This window comes from Rattus rattus, chromosome 1, assembly GCF_011064425.1.
Source record: "Rattus rattus isolate New Zealand chromosome 1, Rrattus_CSIRO_v1, whole genome shotgun sequence".
In the NCBI taxonomy this organism is placed as follows: Eukaryota; Metazoa; Chordata; class Mammalia; order Rodentia; family Muridae; genus Rattus; species Rattus rattus.
In genome coordinates this window covers 270768943-270789945 of record NC_046154.1, presented here as the reverse complement: position 1 = coordinate 270789945, position 21003 = coordinate 270768943, and the positions used below count along the sequence as shown (strand labels likewise).

Here is a 21003-nt window from a genome sequence, read left to right as displayed (position 1 = left end):
TTGTTCCTCCTAGGGCAACCCTGGGCCCGCCGGTCCCCCTGGTCCTGCTGGAAAAGATGGTCCCAAAGGTGCTCGAGGAGACACTGGTGCCCCTGGCAGAGCTGGTGACCCTGGACTTCAAGGACCCGCAGGAGCTCCTGGCGAGAAAGGCGAACCTGGAGATGACGGTCCCTCTGTACGTGCCCTCCTCGGCCCATGAGTGGCACCTGAGTTCCTCTAAGCACTGGGAGGAGGATGCGGGGCTGTGGGGGACGCGGGAGGGGAGCGGCACAGAACGGATTCAACGGGTGGGAAGAGGTACGGGCAGGCAGGCCCAGCCCTGAGCCAGCTCTTTCTTCTTCTCCTAGGGTTCTGATGGTCCCCCAGGTCCCCAGGGGCTGGCTGGTCAAAGGGGCATTGTTGGTCTGCCTGGTCAGCGTGGTGAGAGAGGATTCCCAGGCCTTCCCGGCCCATCGGTGAGTGAGGAAAGCTTCTTCCTTCAGCCCGCTAGGCCGGGCCTGGCTCAGGCTCAAAACTCTTAATTGGGAGCTCTTACTGCAGTGCTATCCTAGGTCTTCCTTCAATTCAGCTCCCTTGGAAGCAACCCTTTGTCAGCTGATTCTCATGAAGGGGATGGGGTGGAGCCCTGACAGGGATGCTTAGCGTGTACACTCATGGCCCTTGTCTGCATCCTTCCAGGGTGAGCCCGGCAAGCAGGGTGCACCTGGTGCATCTGGAGACAGAGGTCCTCCTGGTCCTGTGGGGCCTCCTGGCTTGACAGGACCTGCAGGTGAACCTGGACGAGAGGTGAGCCCCTAGCTTGGTGTGTCGGAGTGGTCTTGAGGGAAGGACACACAGAGAGACCAGGACTGGGTGTATAGGAGGAGGGTGGATGGAAGCTTGGAGGATGTGTAAGCTTTGAAGTCTCAGTTGGGCAGAAGTGAACAAGTCTATGCTTCAGACCAGAGTGGGAGAGTAAACAGGGAGCGGCTCTAAGTGAAACCTCATGTCCTTTGTCCAGGGCAGCCCTGGTGCTGATGGACCCCCTGGCAGAGATGGTGCTGCTGGAGTCAAGGTGAGTGACTGGTGTCTATTCTGGGATGGGGGCCGGGGAGGGGACTGCGCTGGGCCTAAGCGCCACTCTGGGAAACAAAGGATCTCTGCCTGCCTCTTCTGAGATGTTCTTTGCTGAATCTGATACCTTGCTCCTACAGGGTGATCGTGGTGAGACTGGTGCACTTGGTGCTCCTGGAGCTCCTGGGCCCCCAGGCTCTCCTGGCCCTGCTGGCCCAACTGGCAAACAAGGAGACAGAGGAGAGGCTGTGAGTATCCTGATTCGGGGGTGAAGAGGGTGACCAAGTGGCAGGGGGTGTTCCATGTTTGCTTTCTCCTGTTTGGAGCATCTAGAGGTAGTCTGAGGTCTCTGGGCTTCTAGGCAGATGTGGAGGAGTGGCTTCATGTCCTAACACTTCATTTTCTGACGCTGTTCTTGCTCTCCCCTCCCAGGGTGCACAAGGTCCTATGGGCCCCTCAGGACCTGCTGGAGCCCGTGGAATTGCTGTAAGTATTGGAATATCCTGTATGGAGTCCTCCTTGGAAAAGGGACACCAGGTCTCAGATGGGACACATACTAGACCAGATTTGACCAAATCTGTGACTTTCTCATTCACAGGGCCCTCAAGGCCCCCGAGGTGACAAAGGAGAAGCTGGAGAGCCTGGCGAGAGAGGACTGAAGGGACACCGAGGTTTCACTGGACTGCAGGGCCTGCCTGGCCCCCCGGTGGGTATCACTGCATATCATTTGTCCATGAGTGGGCTGCCCAAAACCTCCCACTTTTCAGGCCCCCTGAGCATCTCCTGCTACCCAAAAGGCTTGGGGTCTTCCTAAGAAGACCCTGGACTCTCTTGGTGGGTGGAAGAGGAGGAGACAGGGTGGGCACGTGATTGCTTCCCATTCTGAAGGTGATGAATTTCTATACCCAGCTGTGTTGACCTCTGCTGTTTTCTTCTTTTCCACAGGGTCCTTCTGGAGATCAGGGTACTTCTGGCCCTGCTGGTCCTTCTGGCCCTAGAGTAAGTGAGATGGTTTTGGGGAATGAAGTGGGTTAAGGCCTCAGCCAGGAGTTGACTGGGGATGGGCCTTACTTCTTCAGGACGCTTTGGACTTAGCAGTCCTCACAGGAGGTTCCCTAAGAAAAGTGGGACTCTTTTGCACTGGCTGTGGGTATAAGCATCTGAGGTCACAGTGACTGGAAGACAAGTCTGATAAAAAGATTTTTATAAACATGACTTAGGAAGGACATGGAAGTACCTTGCTGGTCCTTGGCTTAAGTGGAGATGGATTAAGGGAGTTTGGCTGAGCAACGCGGGGCATTGGAGGCAGAGCGGTGTGACTAGCGCTACCAGGCTGGCCACCTACATAGCCGCATCTGCTCTGCCACATTACTTGTACGCTGTTCTCTTACCATTTCCTCTCTTGGTCTGTAGGGTCCACCTGGCCCTGTTGGTCCCTCTGGCAAAGATGGCTCTAATGGAATCCCTGGCCCCATCGGGCCTCCAGGTCCCCGTGGACGCTCAGGAGAAACTGGCCCTGCTGTAAGTGTCCTGTCCCCTCCCTGCCGTCAGAGGTATTCCCAGCATTTTATAGGGCAGCTAGTGGTGAAGGCATCCTATAGGCTGAGGGCCCATTAGAGGGTCTCAGGGCTCATGATGGATTCTGGGAAGGAGAAGAGCCAGGAGGGGCAGTGGGGAAGCTGCTGTGATGTTCTTGGTCCTGTTGCCCTCTGTCCCTGTTAAATGAACAGGAAGTGGACACACTGGCATAGTTCCAGCAGATGGACACAGACGAGGGCCTCGTCCCATGATTCCTGGCTGACTTCTCTACTCACTGTTTCAGGGTCCTCCTGGAAATCCTGGTCCCCCTGGCCCTCCGGGTCCTCCTGGTCCTGGCATCGACATGTCAGCCTTTGCTGGCTTAGGACAGAGAGAGAAGGGCCCCGATCCCCTGCAGTACATGCGGGCCGACGAGGCAGACAGTACCTTGAGACAGCACGATGTCGAGGTGGACGCCACGCTCAAGTCCCTGAACAACCAGATCGAGAGCATCCGCAGCCCTGACGGCTCCCGCAAGAATCCCGCTCGCACCTGCCAGGACCTGAAACTCTGCCACCCAGAGTGGAAGAGCGGTGAGCCTGGAGGACAGGCTCCCCACCCCCACCCCAAGCCCCACCCCCAGCCCCACCCCCAGCCCCAGAGAGAAGGGCCAGGAAAGCACACCCATTGTACCTTAGTGCCATCTGCCTCTAACAGTCAGTCTGGCCCTCAGGTCTGAGTAGGAGCCTCATGGGATGCTACCTCTTTCTCCTGCAGGAGACTACTGGATTGATCCCAACCAGGGCTGCACCTTGGACGCCATGAAAGTCTTCTGCAACATGGAGACTGGCGAGACTTGCGTCTACCCCAACCCAGCGACTGTGCCTCGGAAGAACTGGTGGAGCAGCAAGAGCAAGGAGAAGAAGCACATCTGGTTTGGAGAGACCATGAACGGCGGCTTCCACGTGAGTGCCCGGTGGTCTAGGCTCAGCTGGCCCCTTACGTGTATCCTTCTCTGCCCTCCGATGCTTTAGCTCCTTCTCTGTATCCTCCACCGGTGTTCCTTTGGGCTTTAGAGGAGGGAAGGAGGAGAAAGTATTTTCTCCATTAGAGCTGGAGAAGAGGTCCTCTGAGCTTGCTCCACACCCACCCCAGTACCTCACAGACACTCTGAGCCCCTGTCAGCTGAATGCACCATTAGCCTCAGCTTCCAGCAGATGCTGGGCCCCTGGTCTCACACGCTCACCCCTCTGCCTACAGTTCAGCTACGGCGACGGCAACCTGGCTCCCAACACCGCTAACGTCCAGATGACTTTCCTCCGTCTACTGTCCACTGAGGGCTCCCAGAACATCACCTACCACTGTAAAAACAGCATTGCCTACCTGGACGAAGCAGCCGGCAACCTCAAGAAGGCCTTGCTCATCCAGGGCTCCAACGATGTGGAGATGAGGGCCGAGGGCAACAGCAGGTTCACGTACACTGCCCTGAAGGACGGCTGCACGGTGAGTGGGGCTGAGGTTGGCCTATGACAAAGGTCACGTTCCTATGGCGACGAGACCCATCAGAGGGTTGAGACAAGGAGGCATGTGGGAGCCCGGCTGAGTGGCAGGGGAGGGGTGTGTATACTGCATAGGCCTGTTCGCTTCCTCATCCGGAGGAAACGAAGATGCAGGCAGGGGTACCGACTCCCATAGAAGTATTTGTAGAAATTAGCCTATGAGAGGAGAGACCGTCACAGGGTGGGAAGAAGGGAGAGAAGCAGAGAAGGGCTCTGCCATTAAGGAGACGATCGAAGAGGAGGGGGCTTGGGCAAACGGAGAGAAAGTCTAGCGAGCCACTTAGTGTCGTTCCCACCTTGTGGCTGCTTAGTTTGGGGGTGCTGGGTAGCCGTTCCTTGTTGCTAGGCATCACCTGAATAACGCCCTTCCTTTTCTGCCTAGAAACACACCGGTAAGTGGGGCAAGACCATCATCGAGTACCGATCACAGAAGACCTCACGCCTCCCCATTGTTGACATTGCACCCATGGACATCGGAGGGCCTGATCAGGAATTTGGTGTGGACATAGGGCCTGTCTGTTTCTTGTAAAACCCTGAACCCCAAAACAACACAATCCATTGCGAACCCAAAGGACCCAAATACTTTCCAACCGCAGTCACTCTAGGATCTGCACTGAATGGCTGACCTGACCTGATATTCAACCATCCTAACCTCACAGTCCGGACCATTCTCCCCTTTCTAAGAGACCTGAACTGGGCAGACTGCGAAATAAAATCTCGAAGTTCTATTTATTTATTGTCTTCCTGTAAGACCTTTGGGTCAAGGCGGAGACAGGAACTATCTGGTGTGAGTCAGACGCCCCCCGAGTGACTGCTCCCAGCCCAGCCAGAAGACCCCTACAGGTGCTGGGCGCAGGAACTGTGTGTCCTACACAATGGTGCTATTCTGTGTCAAACACCTCTGTATTTTTTAAAACACCAATTGATATTAAAAACCAAAAAAAAAAAAAAATCATTGGAAAGGACACGGTGACTTGTGTGTTTTGTTTTTCCGGTTGTTTTTACCAGTCCTTGGCCCTGTTGCATGCCCAAATGTGGTCCTGAGACTGTCTGTGGACCTTTGAATTCAGTCATACTGTCTGGTTTGGTGCTCTCACACACACGTAAGACCTGCCTTCTAAACTTAGGAACTTCGCGGAATCCAGTGATGACCAGGAACCAAACCGTATCTGTTAGTCTCCTGCTAACACCTGACGTGGGTTACATAATCAGAGGAGGATTAGAAAATGGTTCTTCTGTTGGATTTTTTTTTTTTTTTTTTTTACAAAATTAGATAGTTGTGTTGACCTGGACCTTAGCGGAAGGTAGCAGCAGGTCATAGTGGGAGCTCAGGAGCCATTGCTCATGCTGTAAGCCAGGAAGCAGAGGAGGAGGGAGAGACCAGTGTCCTACAGACCTTTCTGAGAGTCCGTCCCCAGTGACCTGAGGACCTCCCCTAGGACCTACTTCTCGAAGTTCCACCACCTGAGAACCTCACCCTGGGAGCAAACCTCAGCGCACACCTTTGAGGAGACTACACTCGACCATTAGAGCCATAGTTTGAGAAGTCTGAGGGACCAGAGGGATGACCTTGTTCTTGAGAGTAAACGCAGAGCAGAGCGCACCTCACCTGCAGGCTGGAGAAAAGGCAGGGCGCACTGAGATTTAGTGTCGGGGAGTTGGGGGATGCTCCTTGTGGAAAGTAGGGTGGAAAGGGGATACAAAGGGGAGGGGTATAAATCCCCAGGGGTCGTTCTTTCTCTAAGCTTCTGAGACAAGGAGAGGGGAAAGGCTCGGCTCCTTGCCTCCCTTGCTCCGCCCCCTACTCCATGGCCCCGCCCACCACTCACATTGGCCCCGCCCTTATCCGTCATTCTGTAGACCGGTGCTCAAAGCTCCTACTGACCTTCTCCGCACTCCAGACGCGGAATAGAAAACTTCCCTTTTCCCATGGCTGAATATCCTTTTTTTCCAATGCCTTGGGTGTGAAATGAACAGAAATGAGCGTGTGCTGTTCCCTTCTCCACTAGAGGTACACAGTGGTGAGGTTGTGCGAAGTGGGCAGGAGATAACACTCCACGACAGCGGTATTTTGTGAATCAAATTTCAAAAGGTACCTAGTACATCTTGTAAACGAGACACCCACGCTTTTCTCTGACCCCTTTCCCGCTCTGTCCCCTTCTTTTAAAGTTGGAATCCTTTCTTTTAAAGAAATTAGAAAAATAAATAAAAAGAATTGAGGGAAATTACATGCATTAGTATTCCAAGTGTGATGTAAAATTAACTGAATGAAGCGCTTGTGACACCCAAGGAAGTAAAATGGTGGGGTGTTTAAAAGCACAGGATTGGTGCTGGAAGAGTGGCTCAAGGCCAGAGTGCTTCCTTAGCACACACAAATCCCCGGAGTTTGAGTCCCAGTGCCATACACATCCTCCCACATAATTATATCTACTTCATAAGGAAAAAAAGGCAACCTCTATCCGTGGAGAGCTGGTGACAGCAAAGGGAGGCCCGCCCATCAGGTGAGCACTTGTGAGGCTAGGACAGCAGGTGGAGCGGAAGAGCTGCTGAGTTCACCTCTAACCTGTCAATCCAATTGGAGAATCAGAACTCCCGGGCTCATTCCCTGAGTAAAACATCCAGCAGACCCTGACGCTGGCTCAGAGCTCTGTGGGAAGCCGAAGGGTACCTGGGTAATTCTTTGTAGCCTACCCACTACCTGCCCAGGAAAACCTAGACAAGATTGGGACTGCTTCTCAATGAATGGCTGGTGGAGCATCGGGGGAGGCTAAAAGGGGAGTCCAGAGAACACGCCCTGCTTGGTCTCTTCCTCTGCATCCCAAAGGGATGTGGAGACAACCTGGATCATTAATAAATCCTGGATTCCTGGTGCCCCCAGGAGGGCAGTTCTCTCCAGGAAGAATACTGCATTGGGTAAATTCTGGAGCCAGCAGGACAGAGCAGAGAGGCCCACTGATCACAGGACTCTGTTAGGTTCCGTTCCGTTCCCGTCTCGCAATTCTTTTCCCTGGAAGCATCTCCCATTTAAGGACTTGGGATTAGGAGCCAGATGTCCAAGCTGTAGCTCAGAGTTACTCTCAAGTTCCTTGGGCTCAGTAAAGCACTGGACACTTCCTGAAAGAGTGTCCCCTCTGGGGCTGGAGAGATGGCTCAGCGGTTAAGAGTACCGACTGCTCTTCCAGAGGTCCTGAGTTCAATTCCCAGAAACCACATGGTGGCTCACAACCATCTATCTGTAATGGGATCCGATGCCCTCTTCTGCTGTGTCTGAAGACAGCTACAGTGTACTCATATACATTAAATAAATAAATAAATCTTTAGAAAAAAAAAGAGTGTCCCCCCTGAATAACTGGGGGAACATGGTATCTTATTTATAAAGAAAAAGATTATTCTGCTCAGAGGAAACAGTCTGCGGCTTGTGGATTTATGCAGAACAAGCAGGCAGATTCTTTTAATGATTTCTTGTAAACTTTGGGCTAGAATCCTCAGGATACTTGACAGAGATCTCGAAGGTCCTAGGGGGCGTAGGGTAACCAGGAAGGCAGAATAACCCCTGGAGATAGATAAACTGTGGCCTATATGGGGCCTGACAAGCATAAATGGCTTGTGATAGAAATCCCTACCCATGAATTGCGTCAGGAATTGCAATCCGCACATACGGTGCAATTGGTGCACACGGTGGCCCTCAATGCTTTGGGGACGGTGTAGACTTATCAACGGAGAGTTCTGTGTGTTGTGGGTCTCTGTCAGGTGTTGCATCAGCAGTGTGAGGTCAAGAGAGATGACAGGCGATGTTTGTGTAAATGAGAAAAACCAGGGCTGGGGAAATGGCTCTGTTGGCAAAGTGCCTGTCACAGAAGCACGAGAGCATGAGTTCAGGTCCCTGTCACCGTGTGAAGACTCGGCATGTTGGTGTCTGTCTATAACCGGGCACTGGGAGGTGGAGACAGGTGGGCCCCAGGGCTTTCTGCTCAGGCCCTAGACAACTGGTGACTTCCAGGTTCAGTGAGAAACCGTCTCAGAAAAAAAGGTGGCAAGCAACTGAGGAAGACACCTGACATCCCATGGCCTCTGTGCACATGTACAGACACAGACAGACGGACAGACAGAATCTAGAAAGGGAAATGGGAAAACTGAAAAATTCAGTGTCAACATTGTCTCATAGGTGGATATGTCCTGTTTTAAGGATGTCATTTTTATTTTTTTCTTTATTTTCTTTTTTTAAGAATTATTTATTATTTTGCTTATCTGAGTACACTGTGCTGACACATCAGAAGTGGGCATTGAAACCCATTGCTGATGCTTGTGGGCCACCATGTGGGTGCTGGGAATTGAACTCAGGACCTCTGGAAGAGCAGTCAGTGCTCTTAACCACTGAGCCATCTCTCCAGCCCAAGGATGTCATTTTTTTTTTTTTTTTTGGTTCTTTTTTTCGGAGCTGGGGACCGAACCCAGGGCCTTGCGCTTCCTAGGTAAGCGCTCTACCACTGAGCTAAATCCCCAGCCCCCAAGGATGTCATTTTTAAACTGGTGTGCTTGATCTGTACCTCTTCTTGTCACCAGAATTCGGACCCACCAGCAACTCAATTAGCATAGCTATAATACTAAGCCCTGCTTTTGGTAACTACATCGTGGTTGTTATCAGCCGACTAGTCATGGAATCTTAGTTTGAGGATTCAAAGAGGGGAGTCATTAGGCAAATACTGGAAATGAAGCCAAGAACAGGGGGTAGGGATGGAAGACCTAAGATTAAGCTGCACTGTTGTTAACTGCTGCTTAGCGGGCGTGCATTGGTAGTCTGAAGGCCACTTCAGCAGAGCGCAGGACCCGACCACTTCCGGCTGGGTTAGAGTGCAGTGCGCCTGAAGAAACCTCCAATCAGGTCTTCCTATTATGCCTGAGGACTCTGGAAGAGGTTGCTGCTCCTCCCCCCAGGAGCAGTTTCCTTCCTCAGGCATCGCTGCCTGCCCTTTCCGGCCTCCAGGGGGCACTGTGCGCTCTGATCCGGAACTGAGACCTGCTGCGGGCACACGGGACTGAGGCTGCTCTGAAGGTGCTCCTGGGAGGGGGAGGGGGAGCGGCAAGGAAGACACAGTTGGGGTACCCTCTCTCTTCTTCCCTCAACACACCTTCGGTGTTCCCCTTAGGAAGCTGCTCTTCTAAGTTTCTCTCGCAGGCGCCTACGAAGGCAGACAGGCAGTCCGAGGCAGTGCGGATCAATCAAAAGCAGCGTTTATTCCTCTATCAAATTCCCAATCCAATATCCAGCCAGTGGATCAAAGGTCCGTCAAGCCCTTCAGTAGACCCTTGGGGGAAAACTAATCACTTTGTATGGGAAGGAAAAGAAATGCCAAAACCTTTCTGAAAAGCTGGGGGGAGAAGGGGGTGGGGGTGGGGGTGGGTATTAGGCAGCAGATGCAAAGGCAGCCACTGAGGGGGGCTCTTCACGGGTGTCCTGGACACCCTGCCCTGCTGGTGCTTCTCACACCGAGTTTGCAGCTGCACGAGCATCCTACCTTCGTGTTACTCGGGTCTGAAAACCTAGAACCCTGGTTCATCTCAACTTATAACGACTCAAGAGCAGCCAGAATATCGGAATCCGGTTCTTCAGCCTGAGGTTGAGCGCTAACTATACACTGGGCACAGACGAGGCACTGGGCAGTGGGTTTGTTGGTTCCAAGAGAAAAACACCAGGTGCATGGGAAGATGCACTGGGCCAGCCACAGGGACAGATGTTAGGCTTCCTTCTATAGGTGTGGCCCCCAGGGAACTAAGAGCAGGCTCTGAACGGCTGTGGAATTCTCCCCACAATCCACGTAGTGCTGCGTCTCCAGGGTGCTCTGGGATGTGTGGCCAATGTATGAAATCTGCACAGAAGTCCTAGCAAGAGGAAAACCATGAAGAGAGTAAAGAGACAGGAAACACTGCCCAGCTAAGTCCTCACAAGCCCAGGGGATACCGCCCACCTGGGGCCCAGGCTTCTGTCTTCGTGGTTACGTAGCCAAGAGGCCAGAGGACCTTTCTGGTTATCGCCAAATTCTGCGTCATGAAGCGACCTTCTGGATCGATTTTTTTTTTTTTTCTTTTTTTTTGAGCTGGGGACTGAACCTAGGCCTTGGCTTGCTAGGCAAGTGCTCTACCACTGAGCTAAATCCCCAACCCCAGATTTTTTTTCTCTTCTTTTTTCTTCTTTTTTCCTTTTTTTTTTTTGAGCTGGGGATTGAACCCAGGGCCTTGCGCTTGCTAGGCAAGCGCTCTACCACTGAGCTAAATCCCCAACCCCGATTTTTTTTTTTTTTAAACCAGGGACGATATTACCCCATAGAGGAGCTTCTGGTATAGCCTCTGGGCACTTCTGGTTCATCACAACTGAGGTGAGTGCTCCCGGAAGCGAGCAGAGACAAGGATGCCCTTCCTAAGCACCCACAGTCACCGACAAAGCTGAGAAACCTCACTCCGATCCTCCGATGTCTGACATCTGCGCTAGAGCCTGTCGTCCTCACTCCGAACAGCCGTGGTCCCAGACTAGAGGCTCTGTCGCCAGAGACTACGTATGCCTTGAGAAAGCTGGGCTGCTCTTTACTCTCGAGGGCTCTGACAGGATTGCCCGTTTAGTTAAACTAGAACCCATTTCACGCACAACGTTTCTTCTAACTCTTTAGAAAACAGCTATGTGTTCGGGTGTTTCTCCCTGCGTGTGTGTCTGTACACAAGGTGCAAGTGTGGTACCCAGAAGAACACATTGCTCCCCTGAAACTGGAGTTACGGACAGTTGTGAGGGGCCACCTGCTAGGAATCTAGCATGGGTCCTCTGGAAAAGCAGCTAGGGCTCTGACCGTCTCTCCAGCCCCCCTCCCACAGGGGTTGTTTAAATCTTCACTGGGGATCTGGCAGCCTATGCAGGGGTTCTGGACTCCACCCTGAGAGACCACCACCTCCTGAGGCTGAGCTACAAGGCGGGTGAGGGTCTCCTGTTAGCCCCCAGAGGGTGTGGGAAGCTCTCAAGTGGCCCAGGCTCAGGGCGAGAGGCCGTAGGAGGGAGGACAGGGGACTTACCTCATGAAGATCACAATGTTGTGTACCAGGATGGCAGGAAGTGTGCAGTAGAAGCTGTGGGTGGCAAACACAGACACGGGACACGGTCACCTGATTGAAAACGGAGCAGCGCAAGAACAGTGCCATCTTCCAGGGGACGTAGAGGGCAGTGTGGAGGTACGCTGTTGGACTGCGTAGGGGACCTTCTCTTTCCCATGCCTACCCTTCAAACTGCAATATTTGCCAAGGACACAGGTTCTGAGCCCCTCGAAGTGCCGTTCTCCACCCGCGACACCACGCCCCCTGTTTGTTAAAGCCACTGTCTACACGCTGGGGCTCTAACGTTTCTAGTGGTTAATGCTCTCTTCAGAAAGCCCAGAACTGCAGTCACGTCACAATGACATCTCCTCCCCAAAACCCCTGCAGAAAGCTAGAGGGTCCACGGGCAGCACAATATAGCGAGCTCTGTCCTTACTATACATAGGAAGACGGTCCTCCCACCTCAGCCTTCACCGTAAAATTCACCTGAAAATAAAGCAAGACCCACATCAGCCTGCGGTGAGCAGGTTTGTCCACAGACGCTGGATCATTCGTTCATCACATACAAAGCATCTCCCGTAAGCAGCCTAGGAGCCTGGAATAAATACCTCAGGCCCCTTCCCCCAGAGGCCTCCGGCTTCAGGCTCCTCCTCTTGATTTGATGACTGTCTTTCTCTTAGCAATTCTTTCACTGTCCAAGGACTTAAATGCTAGCTGTGTCTATCCCCTCCCAACTGCCCGTCATTACAGAGTTCACCAGGTCTTCATGGGGCGGGCAAAAGAGAGGAATGGAAAGGAACTACAGCATTCCCACAGCACCTACTCTCCTCCTTAGCATGCGGGCAGAGCCCCGTCAGCGACCACCTACCAGGTGCTCACTCCGAGGGGGAATGAGCGAGACATTCGCAGCCGTGTATGAGCCAACCACAGCCTTCATGTACTGAACCTGGCTGAACAGGTTGGTCACGGCCACAGGATAGAAGTTGAAGTTCCTGATTTTCAGGGTGGCCTGGGGAAGGAAAGGGAGGAAGCGCGAGTTAAGTGTCCTGGTCCGAGGCCAGCAAGAGCACACGTCTGGAAGCGAGGCCCTACATCTTACCGTCACATCGAGGACCACAAGGGAGTCCTGTTTATTAAAAGTGACATTCGACACTCTGATGCCATTATCGTCCACAAGGACTGAGTGTGGAAACAGAAAGAAGAACACCAGGCCAGATGCCAGGAGACACAGCAGGACCGACAGGAGGACGTACTGCTTCCTGCAAACGACAGCACAGGGCCACGGTGGGCAGTCAGATACCGGAGCCTAAATGGTCCCGATTAACACAAATCTGAGGCAGTGAAAGGAAAAGGAAGCCCACAGAATCGGGAACCACAGGCTGGGTACGGAGCAATGGGGTAAGAAAAGGCTCTTCAACCCATCTGAATACCATTCGCCCTCCAAACACCTGCTCATCTCCCAGGCTGGCCTGTTTCTCCGATCCCTCTTCTATTTGACCCTTAAGACATTTCTAAGTCTTTGCCCAGACTGTAACACAGACCGGGATATTTCACTTAAGCAAAAGTTCTAGGGGAAATGGGGAAGGGCTAGGCTACAGTTCAGCGGAAGAGTGCTTGTCTAGTAAGCAACAGAGCCTGGGTTCAAGTCTCAGTATCACCACTGAATAAACAAACAAGCAAACGAGTAAGGTAACAATCATATATTAAGTAGATAAAGGAAATAAGGAAATGGGACAGATACAAGAACAGACATCATTTCTCAAATAATTAATTGGCATTTTTTCACAGAGAGGAGTCAGGAACAGAAACAGATGTTAGCAGATGAGAGCTGGCCAACTCACGTTCTCTGAGGACGCAACCTCTGGTCACTGTGGGGGATCAAAGCCACCAACTTATTGACTTGCTCTAGAAAAGCAGCAAAGACTCACTCTGTAAATCCCACGTATGGGCAGCCCCTCTCGTCACATTTCCCTGCCAACTGCCACAGCAAAGACTCTTCTGGGATTAGACACTAAAATGTACATTTTTTGGTTGAATGAAGAAGAACCCGGTAAATGTAGAAATAGGAAAAGAAAAGCCAGAGGCAGGGGGTGGGGGGAGAGAGACAGATAAACCTACTGAGAATGCCACAGACTACAAAACTTCTACCAGCGCTGTGGGGCGGTGGCACTGAGGCTGGGGGAGCTCTTCGCTGTCTGTGACAAAGTCACAGACGTCTCAAAGCCACTGTCTCTCTTCCTTTGTAGCTTTGCGGTGAGTGCATGGTTTCCAAGGTTCTTAATAGCTCTAAACTTTGTGGCTTCCCCAACCTCTAGGGTCAATTTAGTAGCAGCTGTTACTACAGATAATCCAGGCCCCGCTCCTGAGCGGATTGCCAGTCCCCACCCCCCTGGTATTCTGCTGAGCTCTGACTACTGCTCACTGGTGCCTTTTTGGTAAAGAAGCTTCCAGAATAGCTCCTCCACAGTGCTGGAGCAGTCCTTATGAGCAAGAGCAATAGAGGAACATCCTTGTCAACAAATCTCGCAGTGGAGAAAAAAAATATTCCAAACCAAAGAAAGGCTGGGACAATACTGATGGTTAGTGCCGGGAGCCTAGAATGACCCGGGAAGGAGACTCAATGAGCTACAGAGATTAGGTTGGCCAGTTGGCCAGTCTGAATGATTTTCTTAACTGGGTTTTTTGAAGTGGGAAGACCCTCCCTAAATGTGGGTGGTGCCCACTTCATTGGCTGTCTCTCTGAATGAAAAGGGGAACTGGGTGCAAGCACCTCTTGCTCAAAGTTTCCTACGACGATAATGTGATATATGCAACTTTAAATTCCTGTTGTCATGATCTCCTCAGTGATGGGCTGTGACCTGGAGCTGTGAATCAGAACAAACTCATCCCCTAAATTGTTTCTGTCAGAGTATTTTATCAGAACAACCGGAAGAGAAACCTAAGGCATTAATAAAGGAGTAGACATGAAGAAGAGAAAGGGTTCCAAGTATAAGACCAAAAAACAAAGCCTGCAATCTGCCCATTTATCTGGCGAGCCAAGCTGGCTACAATTCAGGGCCATGACTATGGAGGGCTGCTGGCTGGAGCAGATACCAGAGCGCTTTCCCTGATGGCCGCTGGTCTCACCTTCTGGGATGTAGCCTGCTCCCTGGCAGGTGTGACAGGTGATGCTATTTCTCCCAGTGAACTCCACATAGGGAAACTGAGCGATGGCTTCCTCCTGATCTCTTTCAGCCAGCAAGTCCTCCGGATTGTCATCCTTCTTTCGTTGACAAAATGTGAGGGCAGAGGAGTGCTGAGACCCCATGTATCATCTCCTACATGGGGGATGGGAATGGAGCTGGTGAGCGCGTGTTAGTGTCCATATGGGGCCGCTCTAGGGGAAAAAAAATCACTTCTACAAGAAGTGTAAAATACTGAGTGAGAAGCTGGTGTTCTAAGCCTATGCGCAACACCGGCAGGTCCTACTGCGGCCCTCATTTTGCAGCAGTGTCCTGTGTCGTGTCCGGCACCCCCCCCCATCCCCCGGGAATGGGACAGCCCTCGCCGGATTAGGCTCTCTGCCAGGGAGACGCCATCTCCCCTCATGCCTCCCCAACCCACCCCGCTGCTTCTTCCCCACTGTTTGCAAACTCAAAAGGCAATCAGGCTGCACCTCGAGCAAACAAACAACAGGCACCAAATTAATTAAAGGCCTCAGCGATCCCCATTCTCCTCCTCTCCCAGCCCAGGAGGCGGGCTCAGGTCACGCCCCCGCAAAAAGCCATGTTCCGAACGCGTTCAGGCCTCCGAGGCCCGGGGAACGCCGGCGCCCCGGACCTGTGGCGCACCAACTCCTGGCTGTTACTCCCGGGACCACTCCTCCCTCCACCTGCCCGCTCCAGCGAGTCTCCGACGCGCCTCCGCCCGTGCGCAGGCGCAGAATGGCAAGCCCGCCGGAGGAGCGGGGCGAGCGCCTGCGCCTGCGCTCTGAGCTCCAGCGCGTCCTTCCCGCCGCGCAGCTGCAGTACACCTAGCACCGGTAGAGAGCGACAGAGAACTGCGGGAGGTGCTCGGAGACACAACGACGCTCCTCTGTACCCCAGATTTAGAGCTTCCGGATCAGAGCGCTTCTGTGCAGGAGGAGGACGCCCAAAGCCATTCTCTCCGCACAGGGACTCGGAGTGTAAAGAAATCCCAAACCCAGAATCTGCCCTAGGTCCCGGCAGAGGAGCTGAATGCCTAAGAGTTTATGGGGAACCACAGTGACAAGGGGCCTGATTCGGGGCAACTTCCACCAGAGTTCTGCTGGCTAGTCAAAAGGCATGAAGCCCAAAGCTCAATTTTGCAAAATGATCCTATTTCAGGACCACTATCCACAAAAAAAGTGTGACGGGCATAATGGGTTTGAGAGCTCCTCCCAAAGCTAGGGTGCCGCAGAATCGAAATGAAGCCAGCAAAGAGGACTAAAGCCCTCCAGAGCCCCGTGTGATGATACAGGATCGCCACAAATTCAAGGTTGCCTAGAACTGGAGTTTGAGGCCAGCCAGTAAAGTGAGACCCCGTTTTAAACCGAAACATAGAAAGAGCTGCAAGAGAAGACTTATCTTTTTTTAAGTATTTATTTTATTTATGTGAGTACACTGTAGCTGTCTTCAGACACACCAGAAGAGGGTATCAGAGAAGACTTATTTTGATATTCTAAAACTGGGTGAAAGAGGGACCCGTGTGAACGGGGAGAGGCTGGCCCTCTGCTACCTCCCTGTTCCCTGTGTAACTGTAGGAAACGTGGCTGATCTGAGAGTTTAGACCCGTATCTAACTGCTGGCCACTGTTAGCTCACGGAGCCTTTAGATGGATCTTTAGATGGATCCGAGAGCAACCACCCCGCTTCCACTTTGTCCCTCATCTAATTCCTGAAATGTTTTTACACAACTCTTTCTTTGACATTTTCATACTTCTGTGTCTACCCCTTTTTAGATTTATTTGTTTATTTTATGTGAGTACACTATTGCTGTCTTCAGACAAACCAGAAGAGGGCACCAGATCCCATTACAGACGGTTGTGAGCCACCATGTGGGTGCTGGGAATTCAACTGACCCTCCGGCTCTTCCTTTCTGGACTGGGAGCTTGGTGTCAGAGATTAAAGTAGCCGCGTTGTGACGGAGAGGACATGAGGAACACTGGACAGAAGGATCAAAGAAATCCGGTCCCTGATAGAATTCCCATCTTCCTAGGTTTCACGTCCTTACAGTGGGACTCGATCCTAAGAAATACAAGCCCTGCACAAAGAGGAAAGACTTGGCCCCTTATTGGTCTTGGTTTTGGAGGTTTTTGTTTATCTGGTTTGGTTTTGGTTGTTTTTGTTTTTGTTTTGTTTTTTTTTTTGTTTGTTTTTTGTTTTTTTTTGAAACAGGGTTTTCTGTGTAGATAGCCCTGGAACTCACTCTGTAGACCAGGCTGGCCTCTGCTTCCCAAATGGATTAAAGGCATGCCACCATGTCTAATGAAAGACACGGTCTTAGTTTTTTTTTTTTTTTTTTTTTTTGGGGGGTTGAAGTTATTTTTAGTTTAAAAAAACAAAAACAGCTTTCCAAGGGGGACAAAGTGAACTGAAGGTTAGAAGGAAGCTGGCTGTGGGCTTATCAAGAGCTCTCATTCCAAAGCCTGGAGAGAGAACTGAGCTCTTCTAGGGACTGACCGGATCATCAGAGGCACTCCTTGGTGGGGTGGGCAGAGCTGCCCTTCACCAATGCCAAGGTCTGCATGGCTCCAGGCAGCCACCATGTGCCCACTGACATGATTAACGCTATTATTCTCGGGGGACATTAAATTAAGGAATGACACAGGAAGCCAAGACAGTGCCTTATTCAGTTGGATTCTGAATCACAATCAGGAAATAGTCTTTATCTGGTGCCACCATAATTTCATTTTTCTTGGAGCGAATTCGAAGGAAGGTTAGGTCATTCTGGGGGTCAATCTCACGCACAGTGCTCCGCGCCTTTAAGATGAAGTTGTGCATGAGGTTGGCGTACTGTGTCGTGGTGGGATTGTCCATTGTGCTCTTGATGGGAATGCCTTCTGTGTTCACCACGATGATGCCCTGCACTCCTTTCTGGCTCTGAAGCCTCTTGAGTGTTTCCTCCACCTCTGCCATCTCGGACAGACACAGCAGCTCCGAATCGCACAGCCCACGGTCTTAGTTTGTACTGACTGCCTTAGCCCCAAGGTATAGGCCCACGTGTATGGTCTGCTGGACTCGTCAGAGCCCTGTTCTGGTAAGGCTTTTCTGCTTGAGATGCTTCTGGTAAGTAACTCACCTGTAGAATGGCCTTGTTCTCTACCAAGGGATCAAGTGTATCGCTCAAAAGTCCACTCTCACAAAGGTGTCACCACATGTTGCAGCCTCTACTGGACACCCTTTGGGTGCTACCATGAAGATAGACCTGACGTCCACACCATGGACGAACAACAGTATGGTGGGAGTCAGGAGACAGAGAAACAGAAGGCAGCAACTGGACCTGCGAGCTGAAGAAGAAGCCGTTGGGGTTGGTCTGGTGCAGCTAGGTATTCAAATACTGAATACTGGTCCCTGAGATCTGGTTGTCCCCACTAAGAGATTCTCATGCATACCAAGTGATACTATGTAACCTTGTTCTCCAAGTTAATTTGTCAATAAAACGTAGTATTAAATATTTAAAATCCCAGCCAGGGTTTCCACCCTGCCTTGGTTATTGAGTTCACAAGTGAAAGACACACTCACAGCCTTTTCATTTACAATAAGCCCTAAAGGGCACAATGGCTGGGCAGCTGCCTACCCTCTGTGCTGTTAAAGCCTACTTTCCTATCGATAACGCAGAGTTATTACTTATAATTTACTATGTTCCATCTGGGAGGCCCTTAACTCCAATCGAGCAGCTCTTGGGGCCACATTTTGACCCCCGGCAGCTTCTCCTACCTCCCCCTCTGGTGCGTTCTTCTTTTTCCTCTTCTCCAACTTCAAGCCAGAAACCTAAACCCCACCTATCTCTCTTCTGCCCAGCTATTGGCTGTTGGCAACTTCATTGACCAATCACAATTAGCTGGGGGCAGGGGTCACTCTCTCCTATCTGGGCAACCAGTTTTGGGGGCCCAAATTAGCATCAGAATATAAGCTGCATTGGGCCAACCCACTACACTGAAAGGCTAAAGCCTGTGACTGGACAGTAGATAGAGAGAGGTGTGCTGGCTTTCAGTTACCTGGCTGGGGGTCTCAGGTAGAGATGGGAGAAAGACAAGGAAGGACATGGAGAGGGGAGGAAGCCACCACGAGAGGACATGGACCATGAGCACGTGGCCAGGAGAAACAGCAAGGAACAAGGCACGTATGGCTGGGATGTGAGTTAGAATAGCCCCAAACCTGCCCAGTGTAGACTTGCAGCTCTCAAATAAAATACCTGGATTGTGTATCTTTTATACGGGTTAGCTAAGACTTCTAACTCATTTACAGGAAGAATAGCCTAGAATACCAAGGACTGGGGATTTCTTCAAGCCTGGGAGCACAAAGCCTATGGTCAGGAAGAGGGAGGGGATGGGTTGGTGGGCCAAGAAAGGGAGCCTGGAACATCACCAGTAGACCCCTGAGGCTCTTGACTGTCTGCTTTTGAAAATGTGGCTTGGATGGCTAGACCACACACCTGGGTCAATGCTGGCTCGCACCTGGAAGCCAGGCATGGAGCGGACCCTTAGTAAGTACTTTCACAACTACCCAGGCTGGAGGCTGGCCAGCGCAGCCTCGGGGAGTACTCCCAGCATCTTCCTGAGCCACCTGAGAGAGATAGAGAGAGTCTTAATTGGCTAGCACATTCCTGAGGAGACAGCCATCATTACTCACCAGGGTCTAACTTGCAGGTTTGTCTTAGTACCCCAGCTATTAGCACTGGGGTTACTGTAGATGTGAGCTCACTGGGGCTCCCAGGGTGGCCAGGACAGAGTGGGGCTACCCCAGCATCTCTGCACTCCTATCCTCCTCAGGTTCTCCAGAGCTGTCATGGGTCCTAGCCTCGCAGATGAGGATAGTGGAGCCCTGAGAGCACTGCTCATTCTAGAGACCCTAGAGGTCAGGGAGGAGCCCTGCTCATCACAGAATCTCCCCCACTACTCACAAGGGATGCTGTAGAATTCTAAGCTTTTTTTTTTTTTTTAAAGATTTATTTATTATATATAGGTACACTGTAGCTGTCTTCAGGCACACCGGAAGAGGGCATCAGATCCCATTACTGATGGTTGTGAGCCACCACGTGGTTGCTGGGAATTGAACTCAGGACCTCTGGAAGAGCAGTCAGTGCTCTTAACCACTGAGCCATCTCTCCAGCCCAATTTCTAAGATGGGAACTAAGGGCCTGAACTTAGAAAGGCTCTTCAGGGCACTTCATTCTGCCCCTGTTTATCCATAGATGAGAAACCTAGGTAAGACTAAATGACACACAGCAAGCGTAAAACACCTGGATCACTGCTTCCCCATTGGTTGGTGGCCGTTACAGAAAGATCAGAGAGCAGAGCCTTAGCTCCCACCCCCATCCCCGCCCTGTGCTGATGCCGTTGTAGGCTGAAGGAGCACAAAATCCTTTTCTATTGTTTGTACTGTCATTTTCTCATGTGCACCTGAGATCTCGCAGCCCTCAGCTCCGGTGTCTCCAAAGTGAAGGCCAAAGGGCAGTTCTTTAAGGGAAGGGAAAAAGCAGAGAAGGAGGGAGGGAGAAAGGAGGAGGTGGGAGAGAGGGAGGTGGGAGAAAGGAGGTAGGGGGAGGGAGAGGAGAGGGAGGAAGGAGGAAAGAGGAGGGAGAGGAGAAAGGAAGGAAGGAGGAGGGAGTGAGGGGGGGAAGGGGAAGCAGGTAGGGGCAAGGGAGGGAGAAAGGAGAGAATCCTCTACACTAGGAACTCTGCAGTCATAGAACCCAGAGTAGAAGCATCTGTTCTGTCCATTTTCCCTGGGGAAGTAAACAAGACCCGGGGAAGCCGATGGCCTCAGCTGTGCTGGCAGGAACAGAGAACTGTCAAGGAACAGAAGACACTTTCCAGGCCCCTCAACCCACCCAAGCCGAGTGCCAAGTCAGTCTGCCAAACCAGGATCCTCAGCCACTTGAGTGGCACGGGCAGAGCTGAGTACTGGACTGGGAAGGAGGCCCCAGTTGTGTGTGCTGTCACAGCCCCAGCTCAGGGGTGTACCTTGAGTAGCCGAGCTGCAAGCGGGTGTTATAGATTCTTCCACAACCTCGGGGACCCAGAAGAAATCCTATTTAAATAAATGTCCAATTCAGAGCCATCTCCAAGTGGCTAGCCTGGGGTTTAAACTCCTTGATTACTTGAGGTCATCTCTCCCTTCCCAAGGTCCCTCAGATTCTGGGGTATGTTCTTTAGAGCCCAGGGGGCAGGTCAAAGAAGGACCCCTCTTGTGTTTTCTGTGGTACACTGAACTTCCTTTCCAGCATCCCACAAGTCCCTCTATTCGGAGCCCAAGGATCTTTGCCCGGGCAGGCAGAGCTGTCGCTGGGGTCTGATGAGCGCCTGATGTCTAGTGTGGTACAGTCCCTCCCCTGGGAAGCCCTGCCCCCTTACCACAGCGGTGCTGAGGCTACACCCTTCTTTACACACCTGATGTCTAGCCTTGGCTACCAAGACTCCATCTCCCCTTGCTTTGCTTCGGCACCTTAGTAGCATCCAGGAGCACAGGATACCGTCCGTGGCCTTTAATCTGCTAACAAACATTCATGGAAAACGTTTTAAGGGATTGGACCAAGAACCTGAAACTCTACCTTAGACTAATCAAAGAAACCCAAAG

The 21003-nt window shown here is 51.8% G+C and overlaps 3 protein-coding genes across 3 annotated transcripts in view; 1 reads left to right on the top strand and 2 right to left on the bottom strand.

The window, feature by feature from the left end:
• The window catches only part of Col2a1 (collagen type II alpha 1 chain), a 29070-nt gene extending 23975 nt beyond the window's left edge, over positions 1-5095 (top strand). The window contains exons 42-54 of the mRNA XM_032885757.1: positions 14-175; positions 348-455; positions 679-786; positions 1001-1054; positions 1194-1301; positions 1486-1539; positions 1652-1759; positions 1999-2052; positions 2467-2574; positions 2876-3164; positions 3349-3536; positions 3832-4074; positions 4513-5095. Of these exons, the coding sequence (XP_032741648.1) occupies positions 14-175; positions 348-455; positions 679-786; positions 1001-1054; positions 1194-1301; positions 1486-1539; positions 1652-1759; positions 1999-2052; positions 2467-2574; positions 2876-3164; positions 3349-3536; positions 3832-4074; positions 4513-4659 (1731 nt within the window). The 3' untranslated portion in view covers positions 4660-5095. The remainder of the gene's footprint in view (positions 1-13; positions 176-347; positions 456-678; positions 787-1000; positions 1055-1193; positions 1302-1485; positions 1540-1651; positions 1760-1998; positions 2053-2466; positions 2575-2875; positions 3165-3348; positions 3537-3831; positions 4075-4512) is intronic.
• Positions 5096-9340: 4245 nt separating this feature from the next.
• Tmem106c (transmembrane protein 106C) lies at positions 9341-15131 on the bottom strand. Its single transcript, XM_032885746.1, has 8 exons — positions 15024-15131; positions 14331-14521; positions 13046-13109; positions 12304-12463; positions 12073-12213; positions 11641-11690; positions 11187-11240; positions 9341-10010 (listed from the first exon to the last, which is right to left on the bottom strand). The coding sequence occupies exons 2-8, from the start codon at positions 14509-14511 to the stop codon at positions 9878-9880; spliced, it is 783 nt and encodes a 260-aa protein (XP_032741637.1). The 5' UTR covers positions 14512-14521; positions 15024-15131; the 3' UTR covers positions 9341-9877.
• Positions 15132-16732: 1601 nt separating this feature from the next.
• On the bottom strand, positions 16733-17366 carry LOC116890230 (dynein light chain roadblock-type 1). Its single transcript, XM_032890961.1, has one exon. The coding sequence runs from the start codon at positions 17338-17340 to the stop codon at positions 17050-17052; it is 291 nt and encodes a 96-aa protein (XP_032746852.1). The 5' UTR covers positions 17341-17366; the 3' UTR covers positions 16733-17049.
• Positions 17367-21003: the final 3637 nt, after the last annotated feature.